General features: G+C 43.1%; 1 protein-coding gene across 9 annotated transcripts in view; it reads right to left on the reverse strand.

The window, feature by feature from the left end:
• DOCK3 (dedicator of cytokinesis 3) overlaps positions 1 to 21,755 on the reverse strand; it is a 612,097-nt gene that overhangs the window by 510,685 nt on the left and 79,657 nt on the right. For all 9 annotated transcript variants that reach the window (XM_030569027.1, XM_030569026.1, XM_030569028.1 and 6 more), the window contains exon 3: positions 13,012 to 13,052. In XM_030569027.1, coding sequence (XP_030424887.1) covers positions 13,012 to 13,052 — 41 coding nt within the window. The remainder of the gene's footprint in view (positions 1 to 13,011; positions 13,053 to 21,755) is intronic.

A 21,755-nucleotide genomic window follows, 5' to 3' on the forward strand; every position in this document is an offset into this window, starting at 1 on the left:
AAATTGTGAAAAAAATAGATGGTACTGTCACAGCCAAAGTTCTCAACATTGGGCTTAAGAAAAATGTTGAACACATGCTGAGTATCCTGAAGCCTATTTCTGTAGCCTTGAACAAAATGCAGGGAAACAGCTGTTTTAGTGATGATGCTGTCGAAATTTGGAAGGAACTGAGTGAGATCTTAAAAAGAGAAATATACAATGACAGAGTTACATTACAAGCACTGAAAGAACGAATAGGACAAGCACTATCTCCAGCTCATTTTCTTGCAAATATTCTCAATACTCGGTACCAGGGTCAAACCTTAACTGCTCAAGAAGAGGGGTTGGCTATGATATGGACATCCAGCAATCACCCCTTTATAATGCCAACTATAATAAACTTCAGAACTAAGGGTGAACCATTCAAGAAATATATGTTTGCGGATGATGTTTTAAAGAAAGTCACATTAGTGAACTGGTGGAAGCCACATAAGCACCTGGATTCAGAAACAGTTGAAGTGATAATTTCACTTTTAACAGCAGTAGAAAGAATATTTTCTTCCTTTGGACGAATTCATTCCAAATTGAGAAATCGTTTGGGACTTGAAAAAGCAGGAAAGCTTGTTTGTCTTTTCCAGATTATGAACAAACTGGAAAATGAAGGTGAAGACAACTGAGTTAGCTGCAGAAGCCAATATTTTAAGTTCTCATGTTGACCTGGCTGACACAGTCGATTTCATTTTTGGTTTTTTTATTTAAATATTTAATTTAACTATTTTAGTTAAAAACAATTTTAACAAAAATCTGATTTAAAAAACCTAGAAAGTTTACCTAAATTCAAAAATTCATACACTTGTTTTGTTAAAACATTATATGTCTGTTGTTGAAGAAAAAAATCCAGAATACATAACACTGTTGTTTTAGTTAAATAAAACAATTTAAATGTCTGTCTGGTGATGTTTTCCTCCTAATACAGTAACTCCTCACTTAAAGTCATCCTGATTAACGTTGTTTCATTGTTACATTGTTGATCAATTAGAGAACATGCTTGATTAAAGTTGCACAATGCTCCCTTATAACGTTGTTTGGCAGCTGCCTGCTTTGTTCACCACTTACAAAAAGAGCAGTCTGTTGCAGCTGGCTGGTGGGGTAAAGACTTGGGGAGGAAGAATTAGTCTCAAATCTGCCCAGGAAAGGGGGTTTAGGGACTTGGGAAATATTTGGGGAAAGGCAAAGTTCCAAGTGGCTCTTCCCTAAGATTTGAAACACGCTTGGTGGTGGCAGATTACTGTTAACCTAAGCAGGTAAATAAGCTTAGGGAGTCTTTCATGCAGGTCCCCACATCTGTACCCTAAAGTTCAGAGTGGGGAGGGAACCTTGACAGGGGGCTTGAAACCAGGGTGGACCGGAAGCCTCCCTATTGGCTCCCCACTCCCCTAAGTTCCCTGCGCGGCAGCAGCCCAGCAGGCTATCAATTGCCGGCAGTTTAACTGTCCCTCCCCCCACTGACATGTGCTGCTCCTGCCCTCTGCCTTGGATCTGCTCCCGGGAGCCTCCTGCTTGCTGTGGGGGGAGGGGGAAGAAGGGTGCTAATGTCAGGGTGTCCCCCTCCCCCTCATTTATCCCATCTCCATAGAGCAGGGGTGGGGAGAGGAGAGATGCATGATAGGGCTCAGGACGGAGGGAGCTCGCAAGCAGCAGCTGCTGTCTCTACTTGCTGATCTACTTAAAAAGGCAATGTACGTAGAGTGGGGTGAGCATACCTAAAAGCGCAGTGCGCATCTCTCTCTTACACACACATAGGGTGTGTGTCTCTGTCTCCCATGCTGTCTCCCCTCCCTCCATTTGTGCTGCCTTGTAGAGTGTGAGGCTACATTAATAACAATGTGTTAACCCTTGAGGGCTCAGCCGAGCGCTAGTTCATCATTCAGCACAAAGGCATTCCCTGGGAAATATTCCACTCTTTGACTCCACCACCTCAACCAAGCTTCACAATTATCATTGCTGTGTACAGTATTAAATTGTTTGTTTAAAACTTATAGTGTGTGTGTGTGTGTGTGTGTGTGTGTGTGTGTGTGTGTGTGTGTGTGTGTGTGTGTGTGTGTGTGTGTGTGGTGTCTTTTGTCTGGTGAAAAAAATTTCCCTGGAAACTAACTCCACTATTTACATTAATTCTTATGGGGAAGTTGGATTCGCTTAACATTGTTTTGCTTAAAGTCACCTTTTTTTGAGGAACATAACTACAACCTTAAGCGAGGAGTTATAGTACAGCATGGCAAGAAAATCCTCCAAATATTAATGATTAACCTGTTGAACTGGAGATAGTTTACCTCACAATGACTTCATAAATATCTGCTTCAGTTACCTTTGGTAAATGAAATAACCAAACAATCATTCATTTTCTGATATAGCTGTAAAACTTCCTGTTGCTTCATGTCATGAACAAGTCCACCTGGTGAGATTCCCACTTCAGGAAGATATTGCTGATGTCCAGTCGGAGAGACCAGTCGGAGAGACCATTCACGGCCACAGAAAGATCTGCTGAGGTGATTGGCCAGTTCGTTTTGTGCACCTGGCAGATACGATGCCTCCAGTTGTATCAAGTGGATGATGCAAAAGTTCCACAACCTGAGTTCTTCCTGGCACAGGAGAGAGGAGTGAGTACCCCATTTTTTTTATACAGAACATTACCGTGGTGTTATCTGTTAACACCGATACACATTTGCCTCAAGGTGGGTCTGAAACGTCTGACAAGCTAGGCGCATCACCTGTAGCTCCCTGACATGGATGTGCAACAATAGTTATGCCTGAAATCATAAACCCTGAGGTTGCTCAGGTGCGCTCCACACCCAAGCACTGACACATCTGTGACTAGTGACAGAAACAGCTGAGGTTTGGAAAAGGGTACCCCAGCACAAACTGTTTGTGGATCGAGCCACCACCGTAGAGACTTGAGAGCCCGAGGAGAAAGTGTGACCAGACTGTCTAGATGGTCCCTGTTTGGTCTGTACACTTGGTGCAGCTTGCATGCTGCACCACGTAAGTGCATGCTGCCATATGCCCAAGTAATTTTAGGCTGTTCCTGACCATCGTGGTGGGGAACCAATGGAGACCTTGTACTATGGTACTCATGGCTAAAAATGAGACAGACTGAAATGCCCTAGCCTGGGTGGAGTCCCGGAGAGCCCCAATGAATTCTATCCTTTGAGTGGGAACCAGGGTCAACTTCACCACATTGAGGATGAGACCAAGATTGCGGAATGTTCTTTGCACTAGGTTCACATAGTCCTCCACCTGGGCTCAGGACCAGCACTTGATGAGCCAGTTGTCTAGGTATGGGAAGACTTGCACCTGACGCTTCCAAAGGCAGGCCACCATGACTGCCTTGCACTTGGTGAACACCCAAGGGGCTGACAACAAGCCAAAGGGGAGGACTGTGAACTAATTGGAGTTGGTGACCACAAATCACAGAAACCGTCTGTGGGACAAGGTTATGGAGACACGGAAGTACGCACCCTTCAAGTTGAGGATGGTGAACTAGTCCCCCAGATCCAGAGATAGAATGATGGAGGGCAGGGAGACCACGTGGAACTTCAGTTTCTTCATGAATTTGGTGATGTTTCGCAGGTCTAAAATAGGCCTGAGCCTGCCCTTGGCCTTGGGGATTAAGTAGTAAGGAGAATAGAAACCCCTGCCCCAGAACTCCAGAGGAACCTCCTCTACCACCCCCAGCTATGGAAGCATTTGCATCTCCTACACTAGAAGTTGCTCGTGAGACAGGTCCCTGAAGAGGGATACAGATGGGAGATAGGAGGATGTGAGGGAACAAAATTGAAGAGAATATCCCAATTCTACCGTGCTCAAGACCCATTGGTCTGAGGTTATTTGAGCCCAGGCATGGTAGAAATGGGATAGGCAGTTAACAAAGGGAGGGGAAGGATCCAAGTATTGAACTGGTGCTCCATCCAAAAGTTTGGTTTTGAGCCTGAGGGCTGCTTAGCTGAGACCTGCCCTTGGCTGGAGAAGGACTGAGATGGGTGCCTCCTCTTGCTTCTGTCCTGCTTCCTATTGTAGTCTTGTCTAGGAGGGGCAGGGTAGAAATGTTGGGTGGCCAAGGGCATGAATGTCTTTGCGGGGCTGGTGTATGAAATCCCTTAAGACTATGTAGCCTTGAGTCTGTCTGTTCTGCAAAGAGTCTGGAGCAGCCAAAGGGCAGGCCCTGAATTGTATTCTGGACCTTGTGCGGGAACCCTGAGATCTGTATCCAAGAGCTGTGTGTCTCATGGCTATGGCGGTGGCCATGGTGCGGGTGGTGGAGTCAACTGAGTCCAGGGCGGCTTGAAGAGAGGTCCTGGCCACCACCTGTCCCTCCTCCAGAACGGCTCCAAATAGGAGTCCGCAGGAAGCAATTCCTGGAATTTGACCAGAGAGTTCCAAGAATTATAAGCACAGCGGCTCAGTACTGCTTGCTGATTTGCTATGCGAAGCTGGAGCCCCCCAGTGGAGTAGACTTTCCGACCAAAGAGGTCCAGATTCTTAGCATCCTTGGATTTGGGGAGAGACCCCAGTTGTCCACAGTGCTCTTTGTGGTTTGCTGCCTCCACCACCAGGATCCCGGGCTGGGGGTGGGTGAAGAGGTGCTCATACCCTTAGAAGGCACAAAGTACTTGCGCTCTGCTCACTTGGCTATCAGTGGGATTGAGGCTGGCGTATGCCACAGCACCTTTGTGGTATTTTGTATGGTTTTGATGAGAGGCAGAGCCACCCTCAAGGGCCCTTCTGGGACCAGAATATCCACCATGCGATCTGTGTCCTCAGAGATCTCCTCTGCCTGCAAGTTTAAGTTCTGGGCCACCCTCCTGAGTGTTCATAGCAGGCAGAGTGATGGAGGTGGCTGCTACTGGGGACGACGAAGATGACACCCTCAGATGCACTGGGTTCTCTTGCCCTTATGGCTCAGGGGAATCCTCTTGGGCCACTTGAGAGGTGCAGGAAGTGGTAGCAGCACCTGGTGCCACAGCCACTTCGGTGCTGGTGCTGACCTTCTCATCAGCCTGGGCTTGAGCATCCCTACGCTGGGGAGGTTTCACGGGCTACAGACATGGCCGATGGAGGGATTCACGCCTCCAACACCACCGACAGGGCCCTGGAACCAGGACCCTGGACTTGGTGGTAGGCCCATGGTGTCCAAATGGCCACTGTGTCAATCTCTGCCCTTGTGGAGGCCAGGATATTAAAGGCACGGGCTGTCCCTTGTCTTGTCCAAGGCAGTACTGGGAGTGATGCCAGCTCCACCTGGCAGCTAGTACCATGCGGAGTGCCCCAAGGGTCAGTCCTGGGGCCAATTTTGTTCAATAACTTCATTAATGATCTGGAGGATGGTGTGGATTGCACCCTCAGCAAGTTTTCAGATGACACTAAACTGGGGAGTGGTAGGGATAGGATACAGAGGGACCTAGACAAATCAGAGGATAGGGCCAAAAGAAATCTGATGAGGTTCAACAAGGACAAGTTAGGAAGGAGAATCCCATGCACTGCTACAGAGTGGCTAGGCAGCAGTTCTGCAGAAAAGGACCTGGGGTTACAGTGGATGAGAAGCTGGATATGAGTCAACAGTGTGCCTTTATTGCCAAGAAGGCTTATGGCATTTTGGGCTATATAAGTAGGAGCATTGCCAGAAGATCAAGGGACCTGATCATTTCCCTCTGTTCAGCATTGGTGAGGCCTCACCTGGAGTATTCTGTCCAGTTTTGGGCCCCACACTAGAAGAAGAATGTGGAAAAACTGGAAAGAGTCCAGCAGAGGGCAACAAAAATGATTAGGGGGCTGGAGCACATGACTTATGAGGAGAAGTTGAGGGAACTGGGATTGTTTAGTCTACAGAAGAGAAGAATGAGGGAGGATTTGATAGCTGCTTCCAATTACCTGAAAGGGGGTTCCAAAGTGGATGGATCTAGACTGTTCTCAGTGGTACCAGATGACAGAACAAGAAGTAATGGTCTCAAGTTGCATTGGGGGAGGTTTAGGTTGGATATTAGGAAAAACCTTTTCACTATGAGGATGGTGAAGCACTGGAATGGGTTACCTAGGGAGGTGGTGGAATCTCCTCAGAGGTTTTTAAGGCCCAGCTTGACAAAGCCCCGGCTGGGATGATTTAGTTGGGGATTGGTCCTGCTTTGAGTAGAGGTTGGACCAGATGACGTCCTGAGGTCCCTTCCAACCCTGATATTCTATGATTCTATGAGTCCACCTCTGATTCCGAGGATAAGCCTGAATCTGATCAGGGAGGTGCAGATTGAGATGGTGCCAGAGATTGGTACCACAACGAATGAGATCAGTGCCACATGATAGTGGGCTTTCCCCTATGTCGGATCGGTGTCTGTGCCAACCATGTTGCCTGTGCTGGACCTGGGGCCTGAGCTGGTGCACCTCCTGGTGGAGCAGGGAACTGCGCCATCATGACAATCAACTCCTTGTCTACCTCGAATGTGTCTGGTGTGGAGGGAGCATCCAAGTTTTCCCCACATCTTCCCGCACCGGGGAGTGGCTGGACTTAACAGACCTCCACGAGAGGCCAGAGTCGATGGCGCCAGTCTAGGCGGGCCCAAGGCTGGGTGTCCCAACGTGGGATCCATCTCACTAGTTCTCGCCTGCTCCCCTGCCCTAGCAGGGGAGCGCCTCCTATCAGCTTTCTTCTTCTTGTGCGGCACCGGTGACTGTGAGCAGTGCCTTGCACTAGAGTTGGTCCTCACTGTCAGTGGAATGGCGGTGTCGTGGCACTTTGACAGAGTCCTTTCTCGGTGCCAAGGCTTCCCTTACCGAGGCTGGTGCGCACCAAAGCTGGGTCAGACACCATCTGAGGCAGTTGGGGTTGAAGAGCTGATGCCATCAGAAGGAACTTTAAGCAAAAGTCTTGCTCCTTCTTAGTTCTGGGCTAACCCCTTGCAGATTTTGCACTTGTGAGCCTGGTGTCCCTCTCCAAGACAGTTTAGACAGGAGTCATGTGGGTCTCCCTTTGGCATGGGTTTCAGGCATGACCCACAAGGCTTAACGCCCTGAGACTGAGGCATGCTCCAGTCCCTGAGACAGGAACAAAGTGTGGGGGGGTAACCCACAGCTAAAACTTTAACTACGACACAGAACAGAAACTATAACTTTATCACTAACTATACCAGCGGTCCCCAACACAGTACCCGCGGGCACCACGGTGCCCAATGGGGCATCTAAGTGCCCCGCATACTGGCCAGCAGACGAGCATCTGCCAAAATGCCACTGACAAGCTGCGTCATCCAGAGACATCACCGCCGATTTTCAGCAGTATTTCGGCAGCGACGCCTCTGGATGACGCTGCTTGTATAAGTAGGGGTATTGCTGTGTAAGTAGAAGCATTGCCAGCAGATATACGGATGTGATCATTCCCTCTATTCTACATTGGTGAGGCCTCATCTGGATTACTGTGTCCAGTTTTGGGCCCCACACTACAAGAAGGATGTTGAAAAATTGGAAAGAGTCCAGCAGAGGGCAACAAAAATGATTAGGGGGCTGGAGAACATGACTTATGAGGAGAGGCTGAGGGAACTGGGATTGTTCAGTCTGCAGAAGAGAAGAAGGAGGGGGGATTTGATAGCTGCTTTCAACTACCTGAAAGGGGATTCCAAAGAGGATGGATCTAGACTGTTCTCAGTGGTAGCAGAGGTCAGAACAAGGAGTAACGGTCTCAAGCTGCAGAGGGGGAGGTTTAGATTGGATATTAGGAAAAACTTTTTCACTAAGAGGGTGGTGAAGCACTGGAATGGGTTACCTAGGGAGGTGGTAGAATCTCCTTCCTTAGAGGCTTTTAAGGTCAGGCTTGACAAAGCCCTGGCTGGGATGATTTAGTTGGGAACTAGTCCTGCTTTGAGCAGGGGGTTGGACTAGATGACCTCTTGAGGTCCCTTCGAACCCTTATATTCTATGATTCTATGCTTGTCAGCAGCATTTCGGCGGCGACACCTATTGATGTTGCCGCTTGTCAGCAGAATTTCAGTGGATGCTCGTCCACCACTACGGTCCTCCGTGGCTCATCGTCTGGCGCCCGCCAGACAAAAAAGCTTGGGGACCACTGAACTATACTTTTAAACTATTTGCAGAGAGAAAAGAAAGAAACCACTAGAGAATCGCTTGCTAATGCAAGAGAGGAGCTGCTCCAATGACATCACTGGCAGTAAAAAGGAACTGAAGAGGCGGCAGGTCGGCAGGGACCTATATACATGGCCATGAAGGTGCCACTCCAGGGGGCTATACAGCTGACCCGACGGGTACCACCAGGGAAAAACCTTCTGCCGATCGTGCATGCAGCACACACACACACACACACCCTTACTTGGAATTGACATGAGCAATCACTTGAAGATGAATAAAAATGTTACAGAAAAGGGCACTATGAATGTACTAATTCTGCTACAGTAAGAACAGAAGGTACAAAAAGTGCAATAAAACCTGTTCTCACTAGACTCCCAGGCTAGACAGATTGATATTTCTAGATAAATATCCAAACTTTTCAATATTTGACTGAACCAAGCTAATCATCTCTTCAGGATCTCCCACTGCTACTATAATTATAGGCAGTGCTTGCAGTGCAGATTATTACAATTTTATTACAGACGCGACTTGTAGTACTGAATATTATTAAGGTTGCTCGACACTTCCCAATTTAAGACTTCCCATTTTAAGACCCTGTTTTCAACTGCTTATAACTTAAACTAACTGTTTGGACTGAACTTTTCTATCCCTTGTGTCTGCCTAAGTCTGGATGGTAGTTGTGGTTGTTTAATTTCAGCTAAAATAATTCAGAAACTTTTGAGAAAGAGGCTAGGAATCACACATTATTTCTCTCATGTTTCAAAATTCAAGTGACCATTTCTTTGAAAACCTCTAGCACTCCCATGCTTTAGAGCAGAAACTTGAAATTTCGCAGGGGGTGGCCTTTGTGTTAGCAATGAGCCTTTTGCCAATTGCTTGGTCCAAATTTGGCCAAACAATAAGTCTTTGAAAAAAATCACAGTTCTCACACTCTCACCAGAGACTTAGATTCTTCCAGCTAAATTCCCTGAAGATTCTGTCTGCACTGAGCATGCTTCAGACCACGACTCAGCAGGACTGTACCTGCCAGAGGCCATGACAAGTCCAGCTATCTGAACTAACAGCAAGGAGGCTGGCTCTACAGAGTTTTCCATGATTCCCTGCTGGGTAGAGACAGGGTGGAGGAGTAAGTTGCCTGATGTGAATGCAAATGGGACAAGAGCTAGATACGCAGTGGGGAAGGAGGTATAGATTGGGGCAAGGAGCCTGGGGTGGAGAGACTAGGAGTGGACGATAGTAAGGGGGGGAAGAGGAACGAAACTGGTATGGGGGTGGAGAGATTAGGACTGAGACCCGGGGGGAGATTGGGACTGGGAACCAATAGGTGGGGGCGGGTTAGACTGGATAAAGAGCTAGGGGGACACTATGATTGAGGGTCAGTGGGTCAGGGAAAGGAGATGGGAGGAATGTGAGACCGATTTGATAAAGAACTGAGATATAGGGGGAGACCTGGTACTGCCTGGGCAAAAAGACTGGGACAAAGAGTAGCAGGGTAACAAGAGAGACAGGATAGTGAGTTTGGATGAGGAGCCCATTTAGGAAGCCAGTGGGGATAGGGAACGTGTGGTGGTGGGGGAGACTAGGGCTGAGATGGGGAGTTTGGAAGGGAGAGACTAAGACTTGCTTGGCAAGGAAACTGGTATGCGAAGCTTGGTGACTTGGACTGCTAGATGAAAAGGGTGGAGCTGGAATGAGGAAGCAGCAATTGAGACAAGATAGAATTGGGAAAAGGAGAGGTTGGCAGGGATGGGACTGAAGGTGTCACTCTTGAGGGTAAAAGGCAGAACAAACTGTGCCAACTAGAACATATTCCCTTCCAGAGCCTGAAATGGAACCCGATTACCAAGTTTCATCATTGCTCTGCTGTCAGCAGGTATCTCCAAACTCCACTGGCAAAAGGTGTCAAGTTCCCTCTACTGCATGACCACACAGAGAATGACAACCTAAGGCTGCTATCAGTTACGCCTTTAGCTCAGGTGGCAGAGGGTGTGATGTATTTAACAGTCCCAATCCTGTTGATGATCCATGTATGTGGATTCTTTTCCTCCATTCTATATGATGCTAAACAAGTCATTTACCCAACCTTTTCACAGGCTGTCACTAACTGAGTAGTCCACATTTTCTGAGTGCCTAACTTGAGACCCTGCAGTCTGACTTGTAGAAGTGCTGAGCATTAACTACTGCAACTGAAATCAATCAGAAGCTGAGCTCCAAGCAAATGAAGTGCTATAAAATGCTAAATACTCTGAAAAATCAGGTTCTAGGTGTCTCAAATTGGGCACCCAGAATTAGTAGCTACTTTAAGCCTTAATCTCTCTCAGTGCCTCAATTCCCCATCTGCAAAATGGGAATAATAATCCTCCCTCATCTCACAGGGGAGTTGTAAAAATATATTCATTCATATTGATGAAGCACTCAGACATCGTAGTGACGAGTGCCATAGAAAAGCCCATGTGGAAATTAACAATTCTGTCTTCAGAGCAGGGTTTCAATAGTATGCAGTAAATAAGCCATGGGGCCACACAACAATAGAGAAAACAGTATCAAATAGCTGCTCATTAAGCAGGCACTTTCCATTCTGTTTGTCTACTGAGGCTCACATTGTCTGTTCCAATCTACTCACCTTCTCACTCCCAAACTCCGTTCTGTTCTCTGCTCCTCTCTCTCCCATCTTCACCCCTGCTACTCAACATCCTGACTTCCACAGCTCCCCTCTGTTCGTCAGCCTCCACTTTCAAGTCAACTTGCTTGATCATTCTCTTCCATTCTGCCACTACAGAAGCAGAAGCATTGAGAGCAAAGGAGAGAGTCTCCCTGCTCTTACTTCTGGTGCCTGGTGCCACAGTGTCCCTTTGCTGCCAGGAGGTGCAATTGCAGGTAAAGTCATGCATGGCTCCTGCAGTCCTAGGATACAGCATGCTCAGTTACTGTGTCAGGATGGCACAGACAATCGCCAGTACATAGGAGCTCTGTAGTGGTGGTGGAGCACATTTTGTACAGACTGAATCTTCAGAACCTTTAACAAAACTCTACTAATCATGTCCAAACTGTGATTTTCCAGGGACTTATAAACTTGGCCAAATTTGAGAAGATTTTCACTGGGACAAAAGATCACTCTGACACCAGAGTGACCCATTTACCAAATTTCAAACGTCTGCTGCAAAGCATGGACGTGCTAGAGCAGGGGTTCTCAAACTAGGGGTCAGAACCCCATAGGGGGTGGTAAGGTTATTATATGGGGGGGGGCTTCAAGCTGTCAGCCTCCACCCCAAACCCCACTTTGCCTCTAGCATTTATAATGGTGTTAAATATATTAAAAAGTGCTTTTAATTTATATGCGGAGGGTCACACTCAGAGGCTTGCTATGTGAAAGGAGTCACCAGTACAAAAGTTTGAGAATCTCTGTGCTAGAGTATCTCAAAGAAAGAGTTGAGAATTTTTTAATGTGAGCAAAACTATGTATTTTTCCCTCACCTTGGTGTAAGAAATGGCTGAAACATTTTAGCTGAAACTTTCCAAAAACAGTCAACCCGAGAGAAACAACTGACATGGGAAATATAAGTCTGAACGGTTTATGTCTGGCAAAGTGAAAACAAGGTCTCATAATGGAAAGCACTGCATCTTCAACAGGCGTAACTACTAGCTTTGCCTACAATTAGTTGTACACATACAATTTTAAATACAGTCATACCAAAAAATGGCTACTTTTCTCTACTTTTCACAGTATCCCTAGAAAAGATGTCAAGATTCAAAATACACAGCTGCTCAACATCAAGAAAATATACAAGCCATCCACACAGAGGTCAAAATCTAGCAGACAGGCAATATACACAGGAGCTAAAAATAAACTAGTTCAACAATTTAAAAAAAAACTCACTGAAGTACTAAAATGAAGAATTTTCAAGGAAAAAAATAAAGGCGGAAAAATCCCTTTCCATTGAAATACAAACTTGAAGCAGACTCTTCCATAGGTTCTCCCAACAAGAGTGACTTCATCAGGAAAGTGAATAATGAACACATATATTTTAACCATACAGAAATACTGGAAAGGTAGAAATGCTGCTTGGAATTACTTTATCTGATTTACTCCAACTTTATGCAGTCTGTTTCTGAGGCACTGTGTTGGTCACCTAGGAAACTGGTCAGTTTGAATGGTTCTTGTGTCAGAACTGTGAACACAGATTTATGCAGTGTACAATGTAACAATAAATGCGCAAGTGAATGAAATGCTCGACAACTTAGTGGAGTTTTATCAGAAGAAAAATGTAACTGAACACTATGTATGTTATATTTTTGAAAAAAAACAAAAAATTCATTAGACACTAGTGTTCATTAATATACTTTTACAAATTACATTGAAAATTACAGTATTTTAAACTAAAGCCAGTTGAATGTTGGAAATAGCTTGTGTCTTTGTATACTTAAGCATACATGAACTCACACAAAAATTCACAGCCAGCGTAAAGAGCCCTCCTAAAGCAAAATTTCCTTGATTAGACTATAAAATCTGTGAAATATAAAATGTTCAAAATATTCTCTCCCAGTTAAGTTTATTTTAAAAATTCTCTTATTTATATTTTGATAAAGTGAATTTATTTAAATTTGTTTAAAAAATCCTGAATTAAGAATTGTACAGACTTGTTTAGGCATTTGGGCTTTTTTGAAAAAAAGTCAAAATGGATGCAGCCTACATGCATGCAGGTGGAAAGGGTCTCTGAACCTTTGGGATGACTAGGAAGCAATGTTTATCAATTCAGAAGAGAATTCAGTACAATTATGTACGTCAAAATAATTGTAAATGGAAGTGGAATCTTAAGAGTGATGGAGAAAATGGGTTAGGGCTGCAAACAGCAAGGTGGAAAGCCCTCATTCTCAAAAAAATTTTAAAATAGAGACTGTATTTACACTTACCTTTACATTGGGCTTCTTAATGGAAACTCCTCTGTACCAGCCTAAAACAGGACAAAATATACTGTATTAAATTGTGGCACTGCATTTCTTTATACTGAAATAATCTGACTGCCACTGGCAAAACAGTCCAAATGCTGAGGCCATCATTTACTCCTGAGGGCATTTTGTGCCAAAAAATTCTGTGCCAACAGAATTAAAATTGTGCACACAATATTTTAAAATTCTGCAAAATTCTGCAAATATTATTTCTCAAATAAATGTGGAGGCTCCAGCATAGCACTGGAGAGCACAGGCCACTAGCTGCACAGAGGTGGGAGATCACTGTACAGTTACTCCCCCTCACTCCCGAGGGACACAGACTCAGCAGGGAGGCTGCACCCAACCCTGACACAATGCAAGAACTGGGACGGTGCCTCAACACCAGGTGCACCAGGTGTGGAAAGGCTGGCTCAGCAGGACAGTATCCAAGTGTGGAGGGGCTTAGTATTGGGGGATCCAGGTGTGGGTTGAGAGGGTTCTCTGTGGGGTAATCTGGGTGCAGGTGGCTCAGTGGGGTTCTGGATGCACAGGGGCTTGTTGTGGGGTTCTGGGTGCAATGGTAATGGGATTCTGTAGGGGGTACAGGTGAAGGTGGTTGGGGCTCAACAGGGGGGAATTTCTGGGTTTGGGTGTATAGAGCTCATCAGGGGAATCTGGGTGTGTGGGGCTCAGTGGGGTGGGATCCAGGTGCAACTGGTTGGGGCTAGGTGGGGTGGGGATACAGGTCTGGGTGGCTTAACGGGGTGGTCCAGGTGGGTTCTAAGTGCAGGGGGGTGAGGCTCGGTGAGAGGGTCTGGGTATGACGGGGTCTGGATTCCTGGGGGTTAGGCCGATGGAGGAGCAGCTCCCTGTATAGGGATCCCTCCCCCTACAGCTGAAGTGCAATGGGTGCATGAAGCACATTCCCTTCCAGAACTGGAATTGAACCCAGGATTCCTGAGTTTTAAAAATAATTATAAAACTCGAAGTTTGTCTCTCATACATCTCTAGAGATATGTCTACACAGATAACAGTCTTCAACTGCTACCTGTTAATCTGTGGGTGTGTACATATCCATTATGATAAAGTCTTTAACTATATGATCCTATACTATTGTTTCAATAAGACCCCTGCCTCATTCAGTGCACAGAATGGACAGTGCTCAGGGAATGAATCAGGGATGTGTACTGAATAAGGCTGTTGTCTGTAGGACTCATGCCTCAGTGTTGTGGGAGTTACAAGGTGTATAGTGAATGAGCTAGTATAATTGCAGATTATCATAACGGATAGGCACACAGAGTAAATTAATGAATCACAGACAACCTTAATTCCGGCATTTCCTAACTACTGAGGTCTTGACATTGCAACCGTAAGATTCTTTTACTGTTATTTTTGTATATTATTATTACTATAGTACTGAGGTTTTCTCTTTTTAAAACAATCTCTTATAAAAATGTACACATAGCAAATTTTTCAATAATCAGCAATTCTAATATACTATTACTGTTATTAATCATTTGTATTATGGCTGCATGTAAAAGCTTTATTCAATATCAGGGCCTAAAAATGCTTGGCGTTTTACAAACACCAATAAAGAGGAGGCCCCTGCCCTGGATTATAAAATGTTCCCAGTCTCTACTATGATAGTATGTTAAAGAATCAAAAATAAATATTCATACTCAGTTCCTCTGACCAAAAAAAAAAAAATATTACAAAATTAATTATGGCATCAATACTGACTCCATAGTTGAGACTGAGTTGATTCTAGCACATAAAGGAGGCATACAGGTTTGTTATGGACAGAAAAACAAAGCATATCCTCTTTAAAATTATAGCAGTTCACATACAGAATAATTTTTGACAGTTTACAAGTAAATCTTTTAATTACTTAGGAATGAAAAATAATTAAAAATTAAGTACCCAGTGTCAGACCTTTGCCTCTAATAATCTTAGTAACAGAATAAAAGACTTTTCAAATTTCTCATACAAGTAAAACTAACTGAAATGTTACACATAGGCCATATTTGATTTTTTTCTTATTAATGGCCATTTTCCCCATTACTTTTCATAACTGAAAGTTTCTCTTTCAGAAGAGGCTAAAGGATACAATGGTGTGCCACAGAATTTCACGAAGAACAGCCATTTTCCAAAACAGTTGCCATTTCTCAGTGTTCTCAACAGTCTGGAAGCTATAACAGCCTTCAGATGGATGACATTTTGAGAAGCGTTTCTCTTATTCATTTTTCTCAATGACTCTTCCCTTGGACTGCGTGTAAAACCATCAAAGGAAAAGACCCTGAAGATCAGAAAGTTTAAAATAGCCATCTCTCTAAAGGGACACTGACTGATACGTCACTCCAACAACTGCCCAAAGATAGGCTGTAACTTTGCTCAGGCTTTTTACAAAAAATCCATATCAATTATTGCCAACTATATGACATCAAAAATCATGAGAACCCAAAAATCATGAGATTGAATTTAAAAAAAAAATTAATGTATTTGGGAGCCAAATTGTGTTTTTTAGTCAGTCTTTTGACTTTCCAACTCCCCTCTGCTATTTTGCCAGGGTGTGAGAGAGAGAATATCAGCTTGAAAAGTCAACCCTTAACTAACACTAAAATTTACTACACCCCCTCTCCCTGGCTTCTAGGATGGCAACTCTACTCACTCGCTCCATACCCCTAAGATGGGGAACAGCCTTCCATTTCCCATCATAGCCCTGCCTCTACCCTCTGAGTTTCCCCCTTTTCCATCATATTCCCCTCCTCATTCTTCCTCTGTGATCTGCCTTTGCATTCTCCTGCCTCCTGTCCAATCACCTGCATGTTCATAAGTCAGGCACAAAAAAATCAAATGAACAATGAACATCCAAGAAAGGATATTTTCTTGCTACAAATCACAAAGAACTCTCCTTATGTATCAAGTTTTCCAAATATTTTATCATAAAGATTTATGTGAGCTGCAAAGATCTTTACATGCAAGAATGTCTTTAAAGCATAATCACCTTGCTAACTGCAGGAAATCTCTAAGGCAAGCAGAGTTTCCTATAACTCATTCAGCGCAGTACTTTTATTTGTAAGTTTAATTTTAAAAAAATAATTCTCACATTCAAAGAATTTCAAAAATAATTTAAACCATTCTACATTGTTGTACAATTTAGATAATTGTGTTAATATATAAGTTATGTAGTAATAACAAATTAAGGTTTTTTAAAAACATCATAATTAACTGTCTAAATAATTGTTGGATGAAGTTTAACACACTCTGGCCAAAATGCCTAGGTTTATTAATTCAACATTTTTATGAACCAAAAGCATACCTTGCAGTTACAATTACTATAAAAGCAATGAATGGCAGATAGGCAGAAAAAGACAACAGCCAGTTATATTTTCTTAAGAGGGCAGGCAGGTCATGATGGATTTCTCCTACAATCCTCCAACTACCCCTTTACCTCCTAGCATCTGTCTTCAAACCAATTTCAAATTACATACCCATAACTATCCTCCAACAAACATTAGGAAATATGTCTTATATAACTCATACACTATGAATTCACAAGCTTAGACGTACAAATTTTTTGCTGTCTGTGCTATCTCATTATCTCCACATTATCATCTCTTTTCCAAATGGTTTACTTCCATTGTTCACACATTAATCATGCATGCTGACCAGGCCATCTACCCCTTACTCAATGCTGGGACTTTCCTGTTTTTCTGTAATCGCCATTTGTCAGTATATTTTGTATATCCATTGAATATGCATTTGTCAGTACATTTCTGTGGTCAGAACATTACCCTTGTCCTATACAGCAGCTATAATCATTGTCCAAGCTTACATAAGGGCAAGTCAACAAGACAACACCCATGCCGAGCCAAGACTAGATAAAAGTCAACCAGCCTAGCCTAAGTATTATCTTGGTCTGTCCAAACTTATTCCCTATACATGCCCCATACTTGTGATGTTTCCAACATTGCTAAAAATCAGTGTGGATAAAAATAGATTTTTTTAATTTTTAAAAATCAGATTATTGTACTTAAATATCAGATTTTTACAATTATTTAAATTATAAGTTTTTCCTTTAAAAAATAAACTATATAAAATGAAATCTGAATTTAAGGCAAAGTATGTTAAGGCCTACATTTATTGCAATCTTTTAAAACATTTAAATAAAAAAAAATATGCTGAATCCATGAGGCTTTATCAAAAATGTTGAGTTAAAGGCTTCCTTTCTATGTAAAGAAATAATCATGGAAAAACATCTAACTTTGAGGTTAAGCTTTATAAACATGGCACAAAAGGTCATGTATTGTATTAAGGTCTTGATGCAGTGGGGGACTGAGAGGCTGTGCTAGGGGGTGCAAGAGACTGGCAAAGTCATCACAGTTTCTTGGACCCAGCCTCTGATTCCAGGAGACACCATCAAGTATCTCGTCAAGTTCATCCATTGAGACCATGTGTGTGGTCTCGTACTCCTATTTTATAGCTTCTCCCTACCTGAGCTCTGATTGGCTCAGTTCTCAAATTATGAATATTCATACTCCAACCAATATGGAAACTTATGCTTCAGTGCATGGAAAAACACTGATCTGCCCAGTAACTATTAGCCCTTGCTTCTCAATAGTTCTGGGCCCTTTGAGTAAATGGCCTTGCTCTGTCCCCTTCCATGTGTACACGGACAGAGAGACAAAAAGAAATCCATTAAATTCTTCACAGCCTCCCTCTCTGTAAATAAAATACTGAAATGCAAAAGGCATGTGGGTTACACAAGCAGAAGTCTTGCATGGTTGTTGTTCATTTTTGTTTTTGTGTGTGTGTGTGTGTGTGTGTGTGTGTGTGTGTGTGTGTGTGTGTGTGTGTGTGTGTGTGTGTGTGTGTGTGATGTAATAAGGTGGAAAGAACAGAGCGTACAACCAGAAAGGAGCAACATTGGTGTCAAAAGCAGGACACTGTCGGGAAAAAGTAGTAACATTCTTCCAAGTGAAGCTTCTAGTGTTGATTTCAAAACCTGTGTAGGGGAGAAAAGAACTGCCATGGTTAGAGGTCATAAAAAAGACTCTCTCTGGGAATATTTTCAATAAATTTCTGTACCTTTATGTAAAAAAGGAACACGTTCAGGGGCTGGTTCCAACACAGGACACATCACCTCCTTCATCAGGTGAACTTTTAGGCAGAAGTCCTCTGCTTCTTTGTATTGGTGGGTACAAGGTACAAACTGGACATTTGTCCCTCGTGTGTCCTTCCCCCTAGGCAGATTAAGCAGCTTTTGTGCCTGTCCATGACAGGGAAAATTGCCCTGCAGGTGGCACACTACTTGAAACCTGTTGATTTTTTCATAATAAATTCCCAGATCACTACACTAAATACTTACAACGAACTAAACTATCTATAACTATATACATCAAGCTTTCCAGAAAACGCTGGCTAACCAATGTAAATAGCTACGGGGAGCTCTGACTCTCACCACTGGTAGTCAAAAGGAACCAAGAAGGAGATATATCCCTTTTTATAGCCCCAGCACAACTCACAAAAAGTTGTGGCCATGGTGCGGGTGGTTGAATCAACTGAGTCCAGGGAAGCCGGAAGAGAAGTCCTGGCCACCACCTGTCCCTCCTCCAGAACGGCTCCAAACTCTGAACGGGAGTCTGCTGGAAGCAATTCCTGGAATTTGGCCAGAGAGTTCCAAGAATTATAAGCACAGCGGCTCAGTACTGCTTGCTGATTCATTATGTGAAGCTGGAGCCCCCCAGTGGAGTAGACTTTCCAACCAAAGAGGTCCAGATTCTTAGCATCCTTGGATTTGAGGGAGGCCCCAGTTGCCCCTGGTGCTCTTTGTGGTTTGCCACCGCCCCCACCACCAGGGTCCCGGGCTGGGGGTGGGTGAAGAGGTGCTCATACTCTTAGAAGGCACAAAGTACTTGCACTCTACTCACTTGGCTATCAGTGGGATAGAGGCGAGCATGTGCCACAGCACCTTGGTGGTATTTTGTACAGTTTTGATGGTGGAAGAGTCATCCTTGAGGGCCCTTCTGGGACCAGAATATCTACCATGGGATCCATGTCCTCACAGACCTCCTCTGCCTGTAAGTTCAAGTTCTGGGCCACCATCCTGAGTAGGTCTTGATGGGGTATGGTGTCCATAGTGGGCAGAGTGATGATTTCTAGTAAGACTTTTTAAGTGACTCATTTTTCCATAGGAATAGGAGTAGGTCTCTGATCCGCTAATTGGATTGCTTCAAAAGTAGTAATGAATAGTGGAGAGTGTTAAAAGGATTGGAAGGAGAGAAAGAAACAGGCTTCACACATCCATAGACCCGCTTAAGCGTAATAGTAAAACCAGTTTATACTCATTTTTCTATTATACCTCCCTCAATTTTCTTCCTTTATATTGAGATACAATCAATGACAAGGAGTAAAGAAGCCTTGCAAAAAGGCATAAAACACAAAATTGAGGTTACAATGCTAACAATATAAAGGAAATAAAACCACCTAAATAGAATAGGAAAATTATGGTAGGCCGCATTGGGAAATCTGCTCAATATAAATAAGGAAAAGGAGAATATGATGAATAATTCAGTAGTGATTTACAATCAAAGATAAAAAAACACTGCAGCAGGAGACAAAGCTCCTCATTTCCTTGAGATCACTTCCAAATTCTCAAATGATAAGACCAATGAGAGTAAAACAACTGCATCACTATATTAAAGAGAGAAAAAAAAGAAGTTCAAGAGCGACAGCTAGGCACATACCCAAGCAGCAGCATTTTTTACTTCCTCTCCCAGTGATGAGGTCATAATTAGATGGGCCAATGACATTTCATATCTGGACAAACATCATAAATTCAAACTCAAATTCTGAGTTTTACTGAAAAATGCCTGTTGAAGCGTCAGTCTGCCTTCACTTCCATAAAGTGATGCTTTAATTTAATTTTTTGTTTAAAAAAAATAATGATCTATTCAGTGGTCTGAAATTGTCTTCTGTGTGTCTTACAATAAAATGTTTTGTTCTTTATTAACACTGTTCTAAACTGTAAGACTAATACACTGCATGTGCTAAACTTACTTTATTGTAAGGGTGATTGTCTATTAACAACAAAAGTTGCACCTCTAGAAGCACAAACACAAAATATGAACCAATACTATCCAGCTAATACTATCAGTTACCTGATGACTTAACAGAAAAAAGTCCTTATGACAGAAGTACAAAAATATCACAAGACTAGAAGATACAGTAATCATTTTACCTGATGCTGTTTAGTTATTTAAATCTACTGATATTTAGATTCATTTTCTGTTTGCATGCATTGCTTGAAAATAGCCATTATATTCAATAATCTACTATAACAAAAATGTTAATATTCCATGCAATACAATATTTTTCAATTCTAATCCTCCTTCCCTTTTAGCTTTATGTATATTCTATACAAGGGTTTCATTTTTAAAATGCTGTGCATTTCAAGGTTTAATCAAAATTTCAAAGTTTATGGTGTTCTTGCACATTTATATCACAACTAAATTCCCAAGGAGGTTAAGACGACCACTTTTAGAGTGCAACAAAAAAAATTGTACTATATATTTTAATCAAGATCATAAGTGGCATTAAAGTTACATACAACCCATAATGGCACTAAAATATTCAGTAACCAAGTGATGTTGTAAAATAACCATTTTAATATTTTAAAAAATGGCATAGGAAATATGAAAAATATCAATATATAAATATGTATTTAATTACCCACAATATATTTCCTTGCACATTAAGTCAGTTGTATACAATCTGGCTTCTCAAGCTGTAAATTGTGTTTTTTCTCAACCTGAAAAGGGGGAAGGGAAGACTGTTCCTGTTACTGAAACCGCCCATTAAAAAAACCTCAGGCCTCAGAATGATTAGGTTTTATCAAATAACACATAAAAATACACTTCATAAGCATAATTATTCCTCAAACACACATTTTCCAAAATGTAAAGCTTGCATTCTTTAAAAAACAAACAAGACCCATATTAGTAGATTCCCCACCTTATAAACTACTTGGACCTACCATTAGATAACAAGCACTGCCTAGAATCTCTGCAACACTGCGTGCTGAAGCCCATCTCTCACTAAACTCCTTACATCAGGGCTTGTGAGGCAATCCACAGAAGAAGTTACTCACCTTGTGCAGTAACGATGATTCTTCAAGATGTGTGCCCCTATGGGTGCTCCAGTATAAGTGTCCCTGTACTGCTGATAGGAGAAAATTTTGGTAACAGTGTCCATTAGGCCCACACATGTGGTGTCATTCCTCATGCTGCCCAAGAGGCTAGTCAGCGCATGTGGGCTAGCCCCCCTCAGTTCTTTCTCTACTGCAGAATTATTTACAAGAATTCCAAAGTAGAGGGGAGGAGGACAGGTTGCGGAGCACCCATAGGGATACACATATAGAAGAACCATCGTTACTGCATAAGGGGAGTAATTTCTTCTGTTTTGAATAGTGTCCCTATGAGTGCTCCGCTGTAGGTGACTCCTTCTGGAGGGCTGGAATTTCAGAGACAGGTCAGTCACAGATGACAGTACTGTGAAGCTGAAGATGGCATCAGATGCAGAATCGCCGATGATCACAAAATGTTCTGCGAAAGCATGGACCGACACCTATGCCGCCTCTATACAGATCTCTGAGATAGGGACATTCTTGAAGAAGGCGACAAATTAGGAGATCTGGTGGAATATGTACGAATTGTATATTGCGAACT

Source organism: Gopherus evgoodei, chromosome 7 (assembly GCF_007399415.2).
Source record: "Gopherus evgoodei ecotype Sinaloan lineage chromosome 7, rGopEvg1_v1.p, whole genome shotgun sequence".
Lineage (NCBI taxonomy): Eukaryota > Metazoa > Chordata > Testudines > Testudinidae > Gopherus > Gopherus evgoodei.